The sequence below is a fragment of the Malania oleifera genome, chromosome 1 (assembly GCF_029873635.1).
Source record: "Malania oleifera isolate guangnan ecotype guangnan chromosome 1, ASM2987363v1, whole genome shotgun sequence".
NCBI classification, from domain to species: domain Eukaryota; kingdom Viridiplantae; phylum Streptophyta; class Magnoliopsida; order Santalales; family Ximeniaceae; genus Malania; species Malania oleifera.
Genome location: NC_080417.1, coordinates 139946517 through 139967723, shown reverse-complemented (window position 1 = coordinate 139967723; position 21207 = coordinate 139946517). Strand labels below are relative to the sequence as shown.

At 38.7% G+C, this 21207-nt stretch overlaps 1 protein-coding gene across 1 annotated transcript in view; it reads right to left on the bottom strand.

The window, feature by feature from the left end:
• Positions 1-1330: 1330 nt before the first annotated feature.
• Positions 1331-21207, bottom strand: part of LOC131160680 (tRNA (guanine(37)-N1)-methyltransferase 1) — a 36388-nt gene continuing 16511 nt past the window's right edge. The window contains exons 6-9 of the mRNA XM_058116539.1: positions 3368-3510; positions 2595-2706; positions 1777-1889; positions 1331-1629 (exon numbers count right to left, since the gene is read on the bottom strand). Coding sequence (XP_057972522.1) covers positions 1486-1629; positions 1777-1889; positions 2595-2706; positions 3368-3510 — 512 coding nt within the window. The 3' untranslated portion in view covers positions 1331-1485. The remainder of the gene's footprint in view (positions 1630-1776; positions 1890-2594; positions 2707-3367; positions 3511-21207) is intronic.

Here is a 21207-nt window from a genome sequence, read left to right as displayed (position 1 = left end):
GAAGACCAGCACCTTTTTCATTGCTCTATTGGTTTATGTGGATGATATTAGGCTTGTTTCCAATGCTACATCACCAATTCCAGAATTCACATCATTCTTAAATACTCCGTTCAAATTAAAAGACTTAGGTCCTCTAAAATATTTTCTTGGCTTGGAAATCTCTCAAGCAAAACAAGGTATTTCAGTGTGCCAACGAAAATATGCACTTGATTTGTTAGAAGACGCTAGAATGTTAGCAGCTAAGCTAGCAAAATTTCCAATGGATCCCCCTTTAAAACTCTCTCAATATGAAGGTGATTTACTGACTAATGTTACACATTATAGAAGATTAATTGGTCGATTACTTTATCTTACAGTCACAAGGCCTGATATCTCTTAGTACAAGTTCTCAGCCAATTCTTGAATGAACCTAGAAAACCACATCTTGATGTTGTCATACGTGTTTTGAGGTATATTAAAAGTGCACCATCACAAGGGTTGTTCTACTCCAACTCTTCTTTAACACATCTAAAAGTTTTTTCAAATTTTAATTAGGCTAGTTGTGTTGACACCAGACGCTCTATAACAGGGATTTGTGTTTTCATAGGTGATTCTCTTGTGGCTTGGAAATCTAAGAAACAAACAATCATTTCTCATTCTTTTGCAGAATCAGAATATAGAGTTATGGGTACTGCAAGTTCAGAAATAGTTTGGATGTTGCAACTATTCCGTGAACTTGACATTCCTCATTCACAAGCTGCTTTATTATTTTGTGACAACAAAATAGTCATCCACATTACTGCTAACCTAGTATATCACGAGAGAACAAAACATATCAAGGTGGATTGTCATTTTATTCAACAACTCATTCAACGAGGTGTTATCAAAACTACGCATGTCACTGGCTGATATCTTTACAAAAGCACTGGATTCTCAACTTTTCAGCAACATTTTGTCCAAGATGGGTATTCATAATATCCATACTTCATCTTGAGGGGACATGTAAAAATATATTCTGTTATCTGTTGCTGTTTATTCTGTTAACTGCTGGTTACATGTTGCTGTTGCTGCTCCTACTGTTGCTGCTCAATGCTGCTCCAACCAATTTCTGTTTTATTTTTTAGTTATTCAGTTGTTGTTTAGTTTTTTCAGTTTTCAGTTGCTCGGTTATTCTGTTATATGTGTATATCCTTCTGAGTATAACAGACATAATAAGAGGAGAAGAAGAATTCTCTCGCAGCTTTCTGTGTGTGTGTTTCAGTTTCTTCTTCATTCACTTCTCTATTCTTCAGCTTTCACTGCATTCTTCTGTTTTCATGAAACTTACTATGAAATAAATAACACCTTTGTATACATTAGGCAACCCTTTTTCCCCTTTACTCGTCTTATGAACATGTTGGCTTAACATAGTTTGTCAGCTACATAACTAGAAGATTCAAGTAAAGATCGTATTAACAAACATAACTGAAGCTTATGATCCACCACAGCTTCATTCCAACCCAAAATCTACTTATTTACAGTTGCCCTTGCACATGCCACGCTCTCTGGGAGGATAAATGATGCACACAGCATCCATTTTCCTGGTGCCACAGGCCGAACCCTACGCATTTCCACATTAACTGCCACCTCCCGTAATGCAATTCTTATTCTCTGCATTCATGTCGGTTAAAAACAGAACAAGTCAAGAGAAAGAAATACCATCTTGGCCCAATGAGGGCGAGCAATGTTAGGAGTTTGTTGGCAAACTCCTAAGATAAATGAGGAATATAGAGGTTCTATAAAATTTCAGCACAATACCTCATGGAACTCAAATTCTGGATCTCGAGCTTTAGAGAATCCATAAACATGGATTCTAGGCAAAGTCAATTCTTTATTTTGGGGCTTCTCTTCAAAGATTCCCCTGAATACATCTGCCAAAAGAAAGGAAAACATCAACGTGAATATGTGCAACTGTGTGCGCCTTACCCACACCCATGTGTGCACATGCCCACCCACAACACATGCTTCATAGTGGTGGTAACAGTACTACTTTTATCTTTGAATGTCATGAAGTTGTTACGTTCAGAATGCCTCAACAAATGCAACATAGAAAATGGAAGTTCAAAACAGATTGAAGCCTCCCAAATCTTGAAAACATATAGTTGCAGCAACTCTCCATTCACTTGAAATAGTGATATTAGACTTCCAGAAAGAACAGTCCTTCCGCACCAAAGCTATACTTCAACAAGAAGAGTTCCCTTAAATTCCAATGCTAATGTTACACTTGGTTTATGAAAGGGAGTTGTGTGCAAGTATAATGGTCTACAAAATAAATCTGTTGTTATTATGAAGCAAATGGTTATGACAAAGTTGGTGCTATTCCAACTAACATGGAATAGACCAACTACTTACCAATTCTACCATTGTTCCACGTCAGTTGAAATAATACCATGGTCATTTGCCCTAGAATAGCACCACATTTTTTTTTGTGTAAATTACTATTATTCTATTCCCACCTCATTCAAACATTATGTAAAGGTTTGAGAGCAAATTACATATACAACTCCCAAATCCAAGTTCACCAGAAGGGAAAAAAAAAATGAAGAGAAGAAAATCAATGGCCTTGGAAGACAAACCTAGATATTCTGCAGCATCATTTGGTAAATTCATAACCACTTGCGTAATGGAGTTGGAGTTCTCGCTTCCAAATATAGCGTCAATGAACCTCCTCCCATCCATGTTAAACACCTAGAAAGCAACAAACAACATCATTAAGCTCTGTCCTGTTGTTAACTCAATGGGCAGTGTAGTAGACAAAATGCACATACATGCCTACATATTTCTATTTATCCACATGGCAGTCTACACCAAAAATGAAAACAGTAAGAACCATCAACTGCTCATGTTTTGGGCTGCTCATACAGAGCCCATTATTCTATTCAGAAGGGATACTGCTAATTTGACAAATCAATACTTCTGAGAGGAATTATGACCATGTCAACACTATTGCACAGGTACCACGATAAGTTATTTGAAAGAAAAAAAAATAGAAAATGAAAATTGTTCATAAATATTAACCCTATGTTTTGTTTGCAAAAATAAAAATTCCTAAGAATATATTAGTTATAATAATTTAGTTACAATTAGTTATACAAAAAATTACATTGAAACAAATAATAATGTGAAACTTTTTAAGAGTCCATAGCAAGGAATAGACAAGGAACAATTATTTTTAAATTTCACCACAAAAAATTTGTTCCTTTATCCATTACATGTTGAATGGCACTATAATTCCATTTTATTCCAAGGATATCTATTCCACAAACCAGACAAGCTGCAAAGGATTTAGCATTCCTTGCTACCATCTCAATTAGCAGCACAAGAAAACAGATACTATAAAGCGTCGTACCTTAATCTTCCTCTCAACTTTGTTGAGGACACTATTTCTTTCCAAAAAGTCAACAGCCTGAGGGTTCAAATCATTAGCATACACAAGTTTTACTTTCTTCGCAGCAGAAATAGCAACTGGACCGACCCCAGAGAAAACATCACCTGTTATTGCAGAAAAAGAACCCAGATATGAACACACAAGCAAATCAACACTTATAGTTTTATATTATTTTTTTATTTAAAAAAATAATAGGATTCATTAGACAAGAGGGGAATGTACAACCGAGGATAAGAAATCTTCCAAAAAAAGAAAAGCAGGAAAAAAAAAGAAAGGAATTAAATCACAAGAACAAAGCCTGCCAATCCCATGGAAGTTCAACAAACATGTTCCTTTAAAACAACCAGCCACATAAGCCTGAAGACAAGTTATAAATGATAAATCTAAGCCTCTCCCAAGATAAAACCATCTTCCTTCAACTAAAAATACAAGCATTTCACTCCAAACATAATCCCCAAAAAACAGAAAAAACTGCACCTGCACAATCCACACCCATCTTTATTCCTTTCAAATCCTTCAAAAGAAATAGGAGAAAACCTTCCACAACTCTGCACAAACCCAGTTTTCTCTTAAAAGGTCTCCTACTCTGCAACAAATTGTTGATGTTTACTTCATTAAGCACCAGTAACCAAATGCCTTAACCTTTAATATTTCACGGACTCAGAGCTATCAAGATACAAAGAACACACAACCGAAGTTCATGCCTTAAAAGGACTACTGCTCTGCAAAAAATTGTCGATGTTAACTCTATTAAGCACAAGTAACCAAATAAACGCCTTAACCTTAACGGAACTTTAGTCTTCCAAACAGAATAATCAAGAGGGCAAACCCTATTAGAGCAAATCTAACTGAAAAAAAAAATTGCAAGGAAAACCCCTCGAGGAATCCAAAACCCACACCCGAACATCTGCTATGACAAAATGATGAAACCCTCCGAGGAAAGCACAAAATCCCTCCCCTCCAAAGGAATCTATAAGGAATGTTGAGAATTCTACTTGTGAGTTTATCCTATTGTTGGAATTTCTACTTATGAGTTTGTCCCACATTTGAAAAAGTTGAGTGGATGATAGGTGCTTATATACATGGTTGAGCCCAAGACCTAATAGCTTAAGCTTTTGGGTCAAGTTGGTGCTCATCCATGTACATCAAGCCCACCCATGAGGACTTCGTGGTCCTAACAAGTGGTATTAGAGCCGATGGTTTGTAAAGTTGAGGTGCAAAACTTAATTCTACTAACATCATAGTAGTCAGAGGCGCGAGGTGAGCCGAGGCGCAAAGGGTATTTGAAGCCAAGGCGTGAGGTGAAGGCACGCGCCTCACGACCATTAAAATGCTGTAAAATGCCTATTTGGGGTAATTGATATATGATCATATGAATATCTAGTAATATTAGAATTTAAAATGCCAAAACATTCAATAGCAAAATTGGAAATTTAATGAAATTGCCAAAGGCCAAAAGCATCAACAATTCAACATAGTTCAACATCAAAATAAAAAGAGTACAATAAAAGATTTTAAAGTCTAAAATCTAAATATCAGCTAAAGTTTAATTCAATACTAGTGAATTCTTTAGTTAGAATTCTTTAGTTATGTTGGTCAAACAACCTTCTCTAGTTTAATACTAGTTGATTATTATATTAATTATTACGAATCTTCAACTTGCATTTTTTTCTCATTTTTGTAAAATATATTTTTTAGAAGTTGAAGATTAAAATAAAATTATCAACTAATATTATAAGAAGAAACAGCAGGCAGCAGATACATATAATATCATAAGAAGAAGCAGCAGGCAGCAGTAGCTAAATTCAGTAAAAAGAACATTATGTATTAGTTATAAACTTACATTAAACTACATATTTAATTACATATAATATAATAAGAAGCAGGCAGCAGAAAGAAGAACTGAAGAAGAAGAAGAAGAAAAAGAAGCAGCAGGCAGCAGGACGCAGGCAACAGAAAGAAGAAGAAGAAGAAGATGAAGAAGAAAAAGAAGAAGACGACTTACGAAGGTTCGAAGGCTCAAATACGAGCTCGCTGCTCGTTTGAATTGTCGAAGACGAAGTGATGAACTCACGCTGCTGGTTCGAAGGCTCGCAGACGAACTTGCGAAGGCTCCTGCTGGTTCGAAATGTGGAAGATGAAGTCACGAAGGGTCGTGCTGGTTCGAAATGTTGAAGATGAACTCTCGCAAAGAGTCATGCTGGTTCAAAATGTCGAAGACGAACTCACGGTGCCGGTTCAAAGGCTCGAAGACAACCTCGCGAAGGCTCCTGTTGGTTCGAAATGCGCAAGACGAACTTGCGAAGGGTCATGGGGCTTCAAAGGGTCGAAGAGGGCTAGGGCTCCTATTTGTTCGAGTCGAATGAGGGCTAGAGGCGAGCTAGGGCTCTCACCTCTAGCTATATCTTTCATTTAACAAACTTAAAATTTTCAAGGCATGCCTCATGGCACCTGGCGCCCCTCTCCGCCTCATCGTGCCTCACTGCGCCTCTTGCAGGTCGCCTCACCTCGCATGGTATGAGGAGCTGGCCTCATCGCCTCTCTGCGCCTCGCACCTAGGAAGCGTGCTTTCAACTACTATGACTAACATGCTAACAATTGGAGGACCAAGTATATGATTGAGGCCAAAAAGTATCATCTAGACCTGGTACATGGATCTAAATATGGTCAAGAGGTGGGAGGTGGGATTGATTTGGAGGCACGTAGAATGCAATCCGAGCCACGTAAGGGATGGGGGTGAATTTCACTTGAGTAACTGTTGGAGAATTGGTTTTCATTTAATAGGAATAGTTCGAATTGGGCTCGAGTGTTCATACATTTGTTCTTATAGATGTAGACACATGGAAAAGGAGCAACGATGAGTTGACTCCCATGGTTCCGTGCCCTTTCCCATGGTTGAGTAATGGCTTCTACTTGATTGCATGACTAATAATAGCCTTCGTTTAAGTGCACGTGGTTAGAATTCACAAGTGAAGGAAAGATTGTTGAGAATTCCACTTATGAGTTTGTTCCACATTAAAAAAGTTAAGTGGATGATAGGTGCTTATATACATGGTTGGGTTCCCAAGACCTAATGGATTAAACTTTTGGGTCAAGTTAGTGTTCATCCATATAAATCAAGTCTGCCCATGAGGACCCCCTAGTCCTAACAGAATCCAAAACCCACAATCGAACATCACCCTCTCCCATCAATGATTCAACACTAGTGTCGCAATCCAAAAGCAAGTTGGGCAACTGTTGACTAGAATGGAACCTTGACCTAGCACCCAATCTCCCTATTGTATAATGGTTAGGAAGCTCATTCCAAATAGTCAAGGGGCCATGCTCACCCTATAGAAGCACTAAAGGATACTTCCACACCTGCAATGCAATCCTCATGCATGGATGCATGCCGCAAAAATAAAGCAACGCACAAGTCCACAAACACATGTAGCAATTTGCTAGCCAACATGCCAAACATAATGTACCCAATGCAAGGCACAACTTCATGCTAGTATCTATGGTTCACCCATTCATGGCTTATCCATCCCACTTCTATGTGCACACTAACACCTCTCAAAGTCAATGATTAAGGGTTCCAACACCCCTCAAGGTTTATCCCGTGGGCCTCTTGCATGAATTGTAAGCAAACAAAAAATAAAAATACAAGCCCATGACATAGTACCATAGTAGTCGATAGAGGTTCCAAAGGAAGACATCACCACTGAGAAAACAAATAGGAGAAGAATAAGAAGAAAGAAAGAAAACAAAGGAAAAAAAAAATTAGAAGAATACAGACAGAGGTAAACAGCAACAACAAGCCTTAAGTCTCACTAGGTGAGGTCAACCATATGAATCCTTTTCTACCAATTCACACGAACAAGGGCATTTTCCTCATTTGGCTTAAGAGCTATTAAATGCTTCCTCATCATCTCATTTCATATTGCTTTAGGTCTAGCCCTACCCCTGCTAATACTAGTAACGACTAGCTCACTCCTCATTGGTGAACTATTTGTCTTGTATTTCAAATGCCCAAACCATCTAAACCACTCCATTCTTATCTTCTACCTATGCTATGCCTAGTGTTAGGGAGTGACAATGTAATGGGGAAAAGGGCAAGAGAGATACTGCTATAATTGTATTCTCCAGGGATTTAGAATGAATATATGATTACCTGTGTTATCGTTTGTATGGTTATTCTCTTGGAGTTGAATAATACAAGTAGTCATTTTCATTGTGGTGTTTTGTTGCCTTGGATTGTGATGTCCCTGATTGTTATAGTTTTATTCTATGTATAAGAATATATTGCTCGTGTGATATCCTATCGTTCCTTGTTTTTCTTGAGTATTGAGACTCACCTGGTGCTCGTGCTTGCAGGCTTGAACGTGTGAGATTTGGCTGACTTGTCAAAGGAGAGCTCTCAACGAGTGCCACACGGCCCGTACTTGAGTCTCATTTTAGGGGTCCGTGACAGTTGGTATCAGAGCACAGTGTTTGCGAGCACCATGAGTGGTAATATGAGAAACAAGTCACGAAAAGTGGAGCACATTGAGGCGCTTGAGACAAAACTTGTAACCCTAGAGACAACGTGCCGTGAACTCCAAGGGTTAGTGGCAACATTGATAAAGGAAAAAAGCGTGCCAACAGAGCTTGATGCCGCTGAAGAAAACCCCAGAAAAAATCTCTATGGGGTATCAAAATTTGGAGAGAGACTTGAGGAACTTGAAAAATTCATTCCACGTGTGAAATCCCTAAAGAAAAGGCCAAGAGATCTTGAGGCCTTCCAGAAGAGTATCGAGCAGTTGGAAGCCTTTGAGAGTAGGCTGGAACATATTGAGGGATATTGTCATCTCTTTCGTCCCAACGGGGAGAGCCAATAGAGCTTGAGGCCTCCTTACGAGAGCTAACAGATAATTTTGATTTCCTTGCAGAAGATGTTAAGGAGTCCATTACTGCTTTGAAGGAAGATTTGAAGGAGATGGGCAATGTCCAAAGTGCTGTGGACCAGGTTCAGAGGGATTTACAAGAGATGATAATGAAAGTGAATGCAGTGGCACAGATAGCTCGAAGGCCGGTTGCAGATCCAAAGTGAGGGTTTTCGATTGAAGGTACCAAATCCTAAAAGTTTTGGGGGTACGCGAGATGCAAAGGAACTGGATAATTTCTTATTTGATATGAAGCACTACTTCATGTGCTCACAAGTGGATCTAGAAGTGGACCGGGTAAATATGGCAACGTTATACCTGGTTGGGGATGCAAAATTGTGGTGGAGAACTAAATGGAATGATATTCAACACAATAGATGTGTCATTAACACTTGGGAGGGCTTGAAACAGGCGTTGAAGACCCAATTCTATTCAGAAAATGTGGAGTATATAGCAAAGTGCAAAGTAATGGAATTGCAAGAAGCCGGCTCAATAATTGCAACAAACCGGCTTAATAAGGAGTTATGTACGGGAATACCAGGCCTTGATGTTGGACATCATAGACATGACCGAATCGGATAGACTGTTTCATTTTCTTCGGGGTTTGAAAACATGGCCAAAGAATGAACTACACCAGCAAGGTGCTGGTGATCTCTCTTCTGCCCTTGCTGCTACTGAACGGTTGGATGATTTTTCAGACAATTCTGGGAAGCGAAATTTCCCAACGTCTATCAATAATGATTCCAGACCCAGTAAAGTGTATAAGCCCACAAATGGGGGAAGGGATAGGGAGACAAATTGTTCTTAAAAAGATAAAAGAGCGCCCATGAATAAGGAGTGGAGGGGCAGACGAACGGAGGGTGGTGAGCGTCGAGTGCCAGTCTCATGTTTTCTTTACATGGGACCGCATCGAGTGGCGGAGTGCCCTGAACGAAAGGCTTTGAATGCTTTAAAGGCCCTTCGAGGGGAAACCGAAACTTCGACAGCAACCCCAGAAGAACAACAGAATATGGTGGGAGCATTGAGATTTTTGGGGACATTAGAGCGCCAAGTAGTTACCAACAAGTCTCAGGAGAAGGGCTTAATGTACATTGATCTACTTTTGAATGGAAGGACAATCAAGGCCATGATTTATACAGGGGTCACCCATAATTTCATTGCTGATTCAGAAGCCCAACGGTTAGAATTACAAGTAGATAAGGATGTGGGGAAGTTGAAAGCAATGAATTCTCAAGCGTTAACCACGGTGGGAGTGGCACCTAAAGTAGCATGCCAAATGGGATCATGGTCTGGAACAGTTGATTTCACCGTGGCACCCCTCGATGACTTTGATGTGGTATTGGGGATGGATTTTCTTAAAGTGACACGCTCAATGCCGATCCCAACTGCAGATTGTCTTGTGATAATGGGAAGTACACCTTGTGCGGTCCCCGCAGCCTACAACAATTTCGATGAGGGAAAGTTGCTTTCAGCCCTCCAATTCAAGAAGGGAGTAAAAAGGGGAGAACCTTCTTTCGTGGTTCTACCGATAGTCTCAGAAGATGAAGAGATAGGGAAATATCCAATTGAGATTAAGGAAGTTTTAGAAGAGTTCAGGGAGGTAATCCCAAAACAGCTACCTAGGGTTTTACCACCTCGACGACAGATTGACCACGAAATTGAGCTTTTGTTGGGGGTAAAGCCGCCAGCACGTGCCACTTATCAAATGGCGCCGCCTGAGTTAGCTGAACTTAGAAGGCAACTGAATGATCTAATTGCAGCAGGGTTTATCCGTCCTTCAAAAGCACCTTTTGGGGCTCCAGTGTTATTCCAGAAGAAACAAGATGGTAGTTTGCATTTGTGTGTAGATTATCATGCTCTTAATAAGGTGACGGTTCGCAACAAGTATCTCATTTCACTAATTGCCGATATTTTTGACCAGTTAAGTACAGCTAAATATTTCACTAAACTGGACTTGAGATCGGAATATCATCAAGTGCGCATTGTAGAGGGAGATGAACCGAAGACCACTTGTGTCGCCCGGTATGGAACATTTGAATTCCTTGTCATGCCTTTTGGGCTAACAAATGCACCTGCTACCTTTTGTTCTTTAATGAATCAAGTTTTTCGGGACTACCTTGATCAATTTGTGGTCGTTTACCTTGATGACATAATGGTTTTCAGCGCATCCCTAGAAGAACATAAAGATTACCTTCGGAAGGTTTTTCAAAAACTCCAAGAAAATCAGTTATATGTAAAAAGGGAAAAGTGTGTTTTCGCTTAAAAGCGTATTAAATTCTTGGGGCATATCATTAAGGAGGGCCAGATACCGAAAGTTTATAGAGGGGTACTCCAGAAGAGTTGTATCGTTAACAAATTTACTGTGGAAAGGGGTACCATGGGGGTGGTCAGAAGAGTGTCAATCAGCATTTGTTGAATTAAAGGAAAAGATTGTAGGAGATCCTGTGCTAATCCTTCTTGATATGACAAAGTCATTTGAAGTACAAGCAGATGTCTCTAACTTTGCATTAGTAGGAGTTCTTTTGCAGGAAGAACATCCAGTTGCTTTTGAAAGTAGAAAATTAACGGGTGCCGAACGGAACTATACAGCACAGGAAAAGGAGCTTCTCGCGGTGGTACACTGTCTCCGGGTGTGGAGGCACTCTCTCTTGGGGTCTAAATTTGTGGTAAAAACCGATAATGTGGCAATTACTCCCTTCTTGTCACAACCTAGACTAACTTCAAAACAAGCCCGTTGGCAGGAGAAGCTAGCTGAATTTAATTTTGATTTTGAATACAAAGCGGGGAAGACGAATGAAGTGGCCGATGCTTTAAGTAGAAAAACCGAATTGGCAGCATTGAAACTCATCAGTCATTTATCAACTAGTAGGGTGGTGTTACCTTTAAAGAATCTTATTAGGGAACATTTAAGTACAGACCAGCAAGCGCAGACACTGAGCAAACTAATAGAAGAAAGGAAGACACGACAATTCTGGGTAGAAGATGGACTGATAATGACTAAAGGCAGGAGAGTCTATGTGCCCAAAGCTAGAAACTTGAGGAAAACCTCACTAAAAGAGTGTCATGATACATTGTGGGCTGGTCATCCGGGATGGCAAAGAACTCATGCATTGATTACACAGGGGTACTTTTGGCTGAATATACAAGATGATGTGATGAGTCATACCAAAACTTACTTGATCTATCAACAAGACAAGGTAGAAAGAAAGAAGACCTCAGGTTTATTGGAGTCATTGCTAGTTCCTGCTAGGTCATGAGAGAGTGTCTCTTTGGACTTCATTTACTCGTTGCCAAAAGTAAAGGAGTATGATACAATTTTGGTGGTGATTGACCGGTTCTCAAAGTATGCAACTTTCATACCAGTCTCGAAGCCATGTTCAGCAAAGAAGACAGTTCAGCTATTCTTCAAGCATGTGGTGAAATATTGGGGTGTTCTAGAAAACCTAATCAGTGATAGGGATGTCAGATTCACTGGGGGATTTTGGGGTGAACTCTTTCGCTTGATGGGTTCAAACCTTAATCTGTCCACCAGCTATCACCCACAGACAGATGGTCAAACGAACATTTTAATGAGATGCTGGAAGAATACTTGCGACATTTTGTTAACTCAAATCAGAAGAATTGTGTTACTTTACTGGACACGGCACAATTATGTTTTAACTCTATAAAATCTTCTGCGACTAATAAAAGCCCTTTTGAGATTGTGACAGGTCAACAACTGACTCTCCCGCACACTCTGGATGATCCATACAAAGGAAATTACCCAAAAGCATACCAATTCACGAAAAATTAGTTGCAAAACATCGAAGTCACCTGAGCTCAGTTAAAAAAAGCATCGAAGCGCATGAAGAAATGGGCTGACAAAGGGAGACGGCCACAACAATTTGAAGCTGGAGATCTGGTTCTTGTAAAAGTGCTGCTAGAGACATTTTGATTTCTTCGCAACAAGTATAAAAGGCTTTTACGCCGTTACGAAGGTCCAATCAGAGTGATCAAGAAGGTGGGACATGCATCTTATCGGCTTGAACAACCCGAGTGGATGAAAAGCCACAGACGTCCAGTCCATCTCGTGTTTCATGTCAACAATTTAAAGTCATTCCACATAGATGAAGCAGATCTACACCGACAAAAGATAAGGAGATCAACAATTTCCAGAAGGCAGCCTGTAAACAAAGATGTCCCGGAGATCATTGCAGACAGAGTCGTCAATGCAGAAGGTCTTCAACAACAACAATATCTGGTTCAGTGGCTGGGGCTGAGGGAAGAAGAGAATAGTTGGGAAAAGGCAGAAAACCTTCAGCATGCCATACAAAAGATTGAAGATTTCAGAAATTCGAAGACAACAATATCAGCTTCAACATCAGAAGAGTGAGAAGGCCTTCTATAACACATCGATGAAGACGTCGATAAAATGAGTGGGGGAGGATGTTAGGGAATGACAATTTAATGGGGAAAAAGGGGAGAGAGAGACTGCTATAATTGTATTCTCCAAGGATTTAGAATGAATATATGATTATCTGTGTTATCGTTTGTATGGTTATTCTCTTGGAGTTTAATAATACAAGTAGTCCTTTTCATTGTGGTGTTTTGTTGCCTTGGATTGTAATGTCCCTGATTGTTATAGTCTTATTCTGTGTATAAGAATATACTGCTCGTGTGATATCCTATCGTTCCTTGTTTTTCTTGAGTATTGAGACTCACCTGGTGCTCATGCTTGCAAGCTTGAACTTGTGAGATTTGGCTGACTTGTCGAGGGAGAGCTCTCAACGAGTACCACACGGCCCGTACTTGAGTTCCATTTTGGGGGTCCGTGACAGATAGCTTATTGCAAATATGTTTATTCCTTATTTATCCTTTCATATTATACCACTCATCCACCATAGCATTTGCATTTCAAAAACTTTTACTTCTTGGATACATTATTTTTTAGTTGCCCAACATCCTAATCCATAAGCATGGCTGGTCTTATAGCCATCCTATAGAACTACCCCTTTAATTTTTAGGGTATTCTACGATCACACAGCACGCCCAAAGCATTCCTCCATTTTATCCAACCTGCTTTAACTCTAATCTAATACATCATAGAGAGAGGTAAGGTCTTTGTCAATATTGTGAAAATGCTGTAAAATAATATGGCACATCTCAATAACCTGCACAGGTTTCAGGTTGACCAGGAAATGCAATTCAGATTATATTTTTACAGCGCCTGGATGCTGGAACATGTAAAAAAATTACTAAAATCAAAAAAAGAAAAATCAGGAAAAAAAAATTCACTATATATGGACCAGGTCAGGCATCAAAGCAGTGTAGCAGGCCCACTACAGTTGAACATCACCAGAAATTCTATTGAGGAACTGATTCTAAGTTACTACATGTAAAAACTTCTATATAGAATCATAAATGATGAAAGAGAATTTTATACACTTTCAGGACAACAGGAAACTGCTCCAATCACATTCTCTTTAAGATAATAAAAATTCCATGAAAGAGGACAAGACAAAGTAAAATACGTGGGGGACAAGACATCCTCCACAAATTAACTAAAAGCAATTACAATAATACAGTCCTCCAATCCTTTCGGAAATCAGATAACTGAATCCCCTAGAAAATACCCAAAGAATGTGCCCAAAAAGAAACAAGAACTCTATCCCATAACCAGTTGAAAGAATTTGTCCAAGCATTGAAAATCCTTGCATTTTGCTCAAGCCACAGAATCCAAAGAGTACATGCAGTGTACATGTCCATAAAGCTTACCTTTTTTACTTTTCCCAAAACCCCAAAATTGCGTCAACAAGGAATCATCTTCGATTTGACAGACCACTCACACTTCACCAAAACAAGAGAAAATAGCGTTTCTCCTGTTAAGATTCAAAGTCCAGATGAAAGCCTTGATCTTAAAAGGAATAGCCTTCCAAATAACATGATATAGAAAATGAGGAAAGGGATGAAGGTCTCAATAAATGAAGGAACAACAATTCGGAAGAAAAAGAACCTTATAAATCCCCAAGCCAAACCCTTGCATCACTCCTTGTTTGTGGAATAAAAGTTCAGATCATAATTCTTTTTGTAAATTTTGTCGATGCATTCTCATGGGCATTCTTGGTAGCATATACATCTAGTGGACTCAAGAGGCTCCCCCTTGAGTCTTCAATTTTTTCTTATTAAAAAAAAAATTGTTGACTGAAAATTAATAGTAAAACAAGCATTGGAGGACAAGATATCCTCTAGTCCTCAGCTGAAAGCAATTACAGAAGTGCTGCCCTCCAGAGTCCAATTGGAGGTCAGACAACAAAACAACTCAAAAGATTCCCAAAGAGTGCCCCACCCAGGTCTCAATAAACGAAGGAGCAACAATTCGGAAGAAAAAAGACCTAATAAATCCCCAAGCCAAACCCTTGCATCACTCCTTGTTTGTGGAATAAAAGTTCAGATCATAATTCTTTTTGTAAATTTTGTCAATGCATTCTCATGGGCATTCTTGGTAGCATATACATCTAGTGGACTCAAGAGGCTTCCCCTCAAGTCTTCAATTTTTTCTTATTAAAAAAAATTGTTCATTAAAAAATTAATAGTAAAACAAGCATTGGAGGACAAGACATCCTCTAGTCCTCCGCTGAAAGCAATTACAGAAGTGCTGCCCTCCAGAATAAAACTTTGGCTTCACATTGAATTTCAAAATTGAAATTGTGAATCATTTATTAAAATCATTTCTTTTCAAACCCCAACTTTTTTTCCCTTTGACAATGACAAAGGGGGAGATATATTTTAAGCATGGAAAAAAAATTAAGGCAATTAACTTATTTTTTAAATGACTTAATTAGAAACAATTGGTGTCAATTTTTTTTTCAAATGATATATGATAGGCAACAACTAGTATCAATTATTTATATACAACTCTTGACCATGCATTAAATTGGTATCATCATTTGTCATAGTTGTGACCCTGTAAAGATGTTATGTAGAGCATATTGGTATATTTTATTTATGACGAACATGTCGTGGATAAAATTGAAATTTACCTTTGATTAAAATGTTCATTAAAAAAAAAAAAAAACAACATTTTATGCTTAAATGATTTATCATTTTCTCCTCATCCCTCATATTTTAGTTTTGATGATGTCAAAAGGGGAGGGATATGAAAAATAGGAATTTGTGTGTCATATAAATGATTTATATTTGTTCTTATTTCTTGAGGACAGTTTGTCATCATAAAAAAAAAAAGGGAGATTGTTAGCATCAAGGTTTCATTAACTTGGTTTTGATGATAACAAACTATTTGATACTAATGGTACTATGTTTAAACTATTTTTTACAGGATTAAGTCATTGATGTTGAAGATTTGAGAAAAGATTAGACGACATTATTTGTTTTATTTTGTACTTATCTCTCAAATTGTAATTTCTGTTATCTTGTATATCTTTAAGAAAATGAAAATTATGATGCTAAGGCATTTAAAGATGGAAGAACGCACAAAATGAAGAGATTATTCTGGACTGCCCTGCCAGGGTTGGCATTTGACTGCTCAAGAGGGGTGACGTTTGACCACTCAAGAGGGGCAATCGACCTACCTAGGCAGAAAGCCCAGGTCATCGACTGCCCCTAGTGTCAGGTCGACCAAACTAGACAAAAGCTTGGAGCGGTTGATCGGCCCAAGTGGGCGATCGACCAATTCAGCTTTTTAGGAACTCCAACGATCAGCTTCTCTCTCTAACAACTAGTGCCTCATTGACCAGCCTGTGACCCAACTCGACTGGTCTATACAGCAGACTAACTCTAACAGATAGGAAACAGCTAGTATTGCTCTAAAGTCTATATATGTGTCTATTTAAGCCTAAAGAACTTTAGAGAAGTTATAGTTATTGATTTTCTAAGTGTCAAAATTCTTTATTCTTTTTTAATCTCTCTTGTGCCTCAATTTGCTCACTTTTATGAGAAACAACAAAACTCTAGTGTCATATCTTGCATATTATTTAAGTGCTTTGTTTTGGGCTTCAAATCATAAATCCTTCCTTGTAAGGAAATTTCTATTGTAATCATTTATGTATTTGGTTTCCTTGCCTCCGTTAAAGCAAGTGGTTGTATTTGGTTTCCCTGTCTCTATCTAAAACAAAGGGTGTAATTAGTGACCTTGCCACAATTAAACAAAGGGGAGTAGCGGAACCTCAAGGTGGTTGGCCTTGAGAGAGTGGAAGTAGGCAGGGATAGTCGTATCGCTATGAAGCAATTGCATCTCTCTTCCCTTTTAATTGTTTTATATTTCTATAGTTGCTTAATTTGCTTAATTTGTTTTAAATTTGGTAATCAAGCATTTAATTTTCATTAACTCAATTCACCCCCCCCCCCCCCAACTCTTGGGTTGTCGCTTGGGCCAACACAGTGAGCCTCCCAATGAGCCCAAAAATAAAAGTAAGGATTATCAAGGCCTAGCAAGTTGTGCAAAGAGTTTTAATTTTCCATTTCTGGAAGAACTACCAAAAAAAAAAATGCCACCTAGTTTTCCAGTTTCCAACATTTGTATAGAAAATCTGGAAAAAAAAATTCGGAATGGAAAATAAACATGTTTTTTACAAGCAAACAGGCCCTTAAGTTTCTTAATCCCAATCTGATTTGTAGCCAAAGTAATGTTACCTAGAGCGTGGAATGTTTTGGTTCGTGGAACAGAAACAAGATTGCAATATGGCACATGCTCTAAAATGTGGAACATAAGGGGTATACTTAATGAGACGTATTGGTGAAAAAAAAGTGTAATGGCACTTGTATATTTTGGAGATAATGTTGAGCTGGTTCTAAATCTAGACGAGATCTTCTGTTGTGGAATAGATTAATAATGGCAGAAATAGAATTAAAATGTGATGATTCCCCACTTTTACCTAAGAAAAACTCATGTTGTGCGAAAAATATTGAATTAAAACTTTGGATCATTAGATTTAGCGTTAAGAAACGAAAGTGTACCACGTTTTGGAACGTTCATACCAATACATGGTTCGCTGTGTTAGTATTTTCTGGTAACTATGAGCCAAAAATACTGCTCCATTTAAGCAAACCATGGAAGGGGACAAACTACTGAAATCCCATAATATCTGGAGACTGCTATTAAGATTTAAAAAACATAGACATACAACTTATCAAACTAAAGAAAAAAAGAGAGAGAGTTGACATACAATTCCAGGCCATCAATTTCTTTTCTGAAAATCAAGATGACCAATTCAAGTTAACTTTAAACAGTTTGCAGAACTCCTGCAGCACAATTTATTCACAGAATACTTCATTATCAAATTCTCAGATGAACAAACATACATGATTAACCATATGTTCTTTCTTGATCATTTTTTTTTTGCTTTAAACCTAAGCAAGCAGTACTTTAACAGTACACATTACTCCCACATTTCATATTACGTCTACCCTATGGGAAGAAACTAGTGTGTCGTTCTTTATTTCTTGCTGCCATATTGGTCGTTTGGGTTAAAATCATACATAGCATGTACGACACCACTAATGCCAGAAAAACAGTTTTTTATCCTCATTGTAGACTGAACCGACTAAAAACTTTGATGCTATTCTTTCTAGTCCTATAGTCAAAAGGGAGCACTATGCTCCACAGCTGCTCATTCCCAGCTTATGGACTCCTGTGCTGGTAACTCCAAATTCAAGCATCGGTAGTTGCTCTCTACACAACCAGCCAATTAGCCCTGGACAGCATCTTTAGAAAACATAGGCGTACCAGTATCATACTCATTACTCACAAAAATTTTAGCTCTCTATGAGGGTCAACGAAACCTTTCACTGTAGGTATATATCACTTTAGGGTGGAGGAGACCAACTAATGATATCCAAGTGGGTGCAAAATGGGTATTCTGGGATCTGGGCTCCTCCCCAACATCACAAGTGGAATTCTTGAATCTTGGCCGCTTCCTTTTTCTTTTTTTTCTTTTTTTTGGTAGTAAGAAAAGAAGATGTATTAGAAAAAGTTAAGGGAAACTACAACCTGGGCGAGGACAGGAAGTCCTCAAAAATTTAAAAGTCATAATAAAATAGGACGAAAAATAAAAAGAACTAACAATTAACCAAGAAAACTGTCTTTAAAATCCCTTTCCATCGTAGTTCATGAGTGTTAGGAACAGTGTTTTTGAAGGAAGGAATCAATTGGATACATAGATCAGCCAATCATGACACAGACTTCTTACCTCAAATGCTGGTGCTGAAGTCATTCTAGGGAAGAGTTCAATCTCCTCATTTTTTTTTATTTTTTTTTTTTGCAAAACAGGAAATCCAGACAACAACAAGAAAGCACCAAAGCAGAGAACAAACAGGAAAAGCACGTCATAAACAACTTCCCCATCAGAAGAAACTACCAACTGCATGCAAAGAGGATGCTTAACCGAAGAGAAGGTGCACATTCTAACAGCTACTAAGCTCCATCCTCACAGCCCATCCCACAATTCATGAGCAAGCCTGGTAATGGACCTGGGGAGGGGAAAGAAGTACAAGCAATAGAATTCCTAACAGATAATATCTAGAATAATGAGCATGCTACTCCAATGCCCATGGCAATAACCACTTTTGCATCCCCTTCAAAAATGAACCTTGTTCCAACTGGAAGAGATAGCAGATGGTCCTTCTACTAGTTAAAATTGGCAATGACATTGTTAATGGTTATTTTAGTCATTTAGCATTATTAGTGTGTTAGTATTATGTTAGTGCGTGAGTTTGTGAGGATATTATAGTCATTGGTATGTACTTGACATACGTTATAAATAAAGGGAGAGACATCATTTTTTTTTTATTAGTAAAGAAGGTATTATTAAAGGGGTATCACGGAGATGCCAATCTGAAGTACAAGAAATCAACCGCCCCAAAGGGTGTCACAAAAATCAAAAATTACATTAAGTTCATTTGCTATAAGTCCACTATGCCAACTAGGAACCACAGTAAACCACTGCTCTTTGCTGAACTGAAGCGTCAACATTGAATGTTTTAAAACTCTTCATAAATCCTCTTTTTTCCAAACACACCAGAAATTTGCAAAAGGAATGAGAGACAAAGCCTTCCTCTTTTTCTCTGTTGCCAAAATCCCTCTCTAGGCCTAGAGCTCTCGCCTGACAGATTTAGAAGTAACCCACTATTGTCCAATAAGAATCAAAGCCACATTCCAAATAGTCTAGGAGCAATGGAGAAGGATATGGTCTACTGATTCTGCGCTAACCATGCAAAGAGCACATCTGTTGACAACAGAGAATCTCCTTCTCTGCAAGTTGTCCAAGGTCAAGATCTTACCATAAGTTGCTTCCCAGGTAAAAATTACAACCTTATTAGGGGCATCTGTCTCCCATAAATGAAATCAAGAGGATTTGTCACAATCCTGAGCTCAACTTCGGTGAGGTATTATCCGCTTTGGTCCACTAGCCTCACGGGTTTGTCCTATAAAAGGCGCGTCACATAATTGGAGCACAAACTCTCCTAATAAGCCCAAGATCTCCCTTGTACACATTTGATGTGAGACCATGATAGGCTCTCTCATTCAATCTCTGACGTCCTCGTCAGAATGATCTCCCTAATACACATCCGATGTGGGACCATGACAACCTCTCTCGTACGATCTCTAACGTCCTCGTCAAAATGATCTCCCTAGTACGCATCCAATGTGGGACCGTGACAACCTCTCCCGTCTGATCTCTGACGTCTTCGTCAAAGTGGCTTACACCTCTATGTAGGAACCACTCACATGATAGTACCCCTAGGATGGATCCACTCACATGATAGTACCCCTAAGGTGGCTTTGATACCAAATGTAATGGGTCCTAGGCCCAACTCCAATGAGGTATTATCCGCTTTGGCCCACTAGTCTCACGGGTTTATCCTATAAAAGGCATCTCACATAGTTGGAGCCCAAACCCTCATTATAAGACCAAGATCTCCCCAGTATACATCTTATGTGGGACCATGATAGGAGTAAATGTTGTGTGACTCTAGGGATAAATAGTTTCCTGCAAAAAGATCCGACAAGGAAGACCCCTTTCTTATCCAAGGACTATTTAGAAAGGTTATAAGTGTTTAGAGGCTAGATCATGTAGAGATGACTGTAGAAATCAGTGAATTAGTGAAGTTCCCAATCTTCCACATTTCTATGAACAAGAATATTCTAGAAAAACCCTTAAAATTGATGCTTGAAGGTGTTGACAAATGCAAGCATCTTTATCACAAGCTATGTTGTAAATGGCTGGAAATGGATATTGAGAACCTCCAGATAACTCCACACATCATGTCAAAAATAAATGTTGTCTCCATACCCCTCTTGAAATCTAATAAAGGAGAATTCCTAATGTATTTCCACAACCCTACGTTGTGTGGTCCTCTGCCAACCCGAGAGATCCACCCATTGTGCTCAAGCCAATATTTCATTGCAACGATTTTCCACCAAATGTGATCTTTCTCAGTCATGAATTTCCAAAACCATTTTCCAAGAAGGGTTTTATTGAAGATGTGAAAGGATTTTAAACCCAAGCCTCTTGAGTTGATTGGCTATTTCACCAAGCTCCATTTAACCAGGTGGAATTCGAATTTTTACCCCAAAGTTCCCCCAAAGGAACCTCCTCTGAATCACTTCCAATCTTTTGGCAATAGAAAATTAGGGGTGGGAGGAGTGACATGAAGTAAACTGCAAGGTTTGTCAAGGTGCTTTTAATAAGTGTGTCTCTCCCTCCTTTTGTCAAAAAATTCCTTTTCCATCTTGCTAGCCTTTTCTCGAAATTCTTGATTATAGTGTCCCAGACTCCTTTATCTTTAAATCTAGCTCCAATAGGTAACCATAGGTAGCTGATAAGGAAGGATCCTAATTTGCACCCCAAAGAGACCTGCAAGGAGAGGTCCTCTTGAACCGTTGCTGATCGGAATAATTTC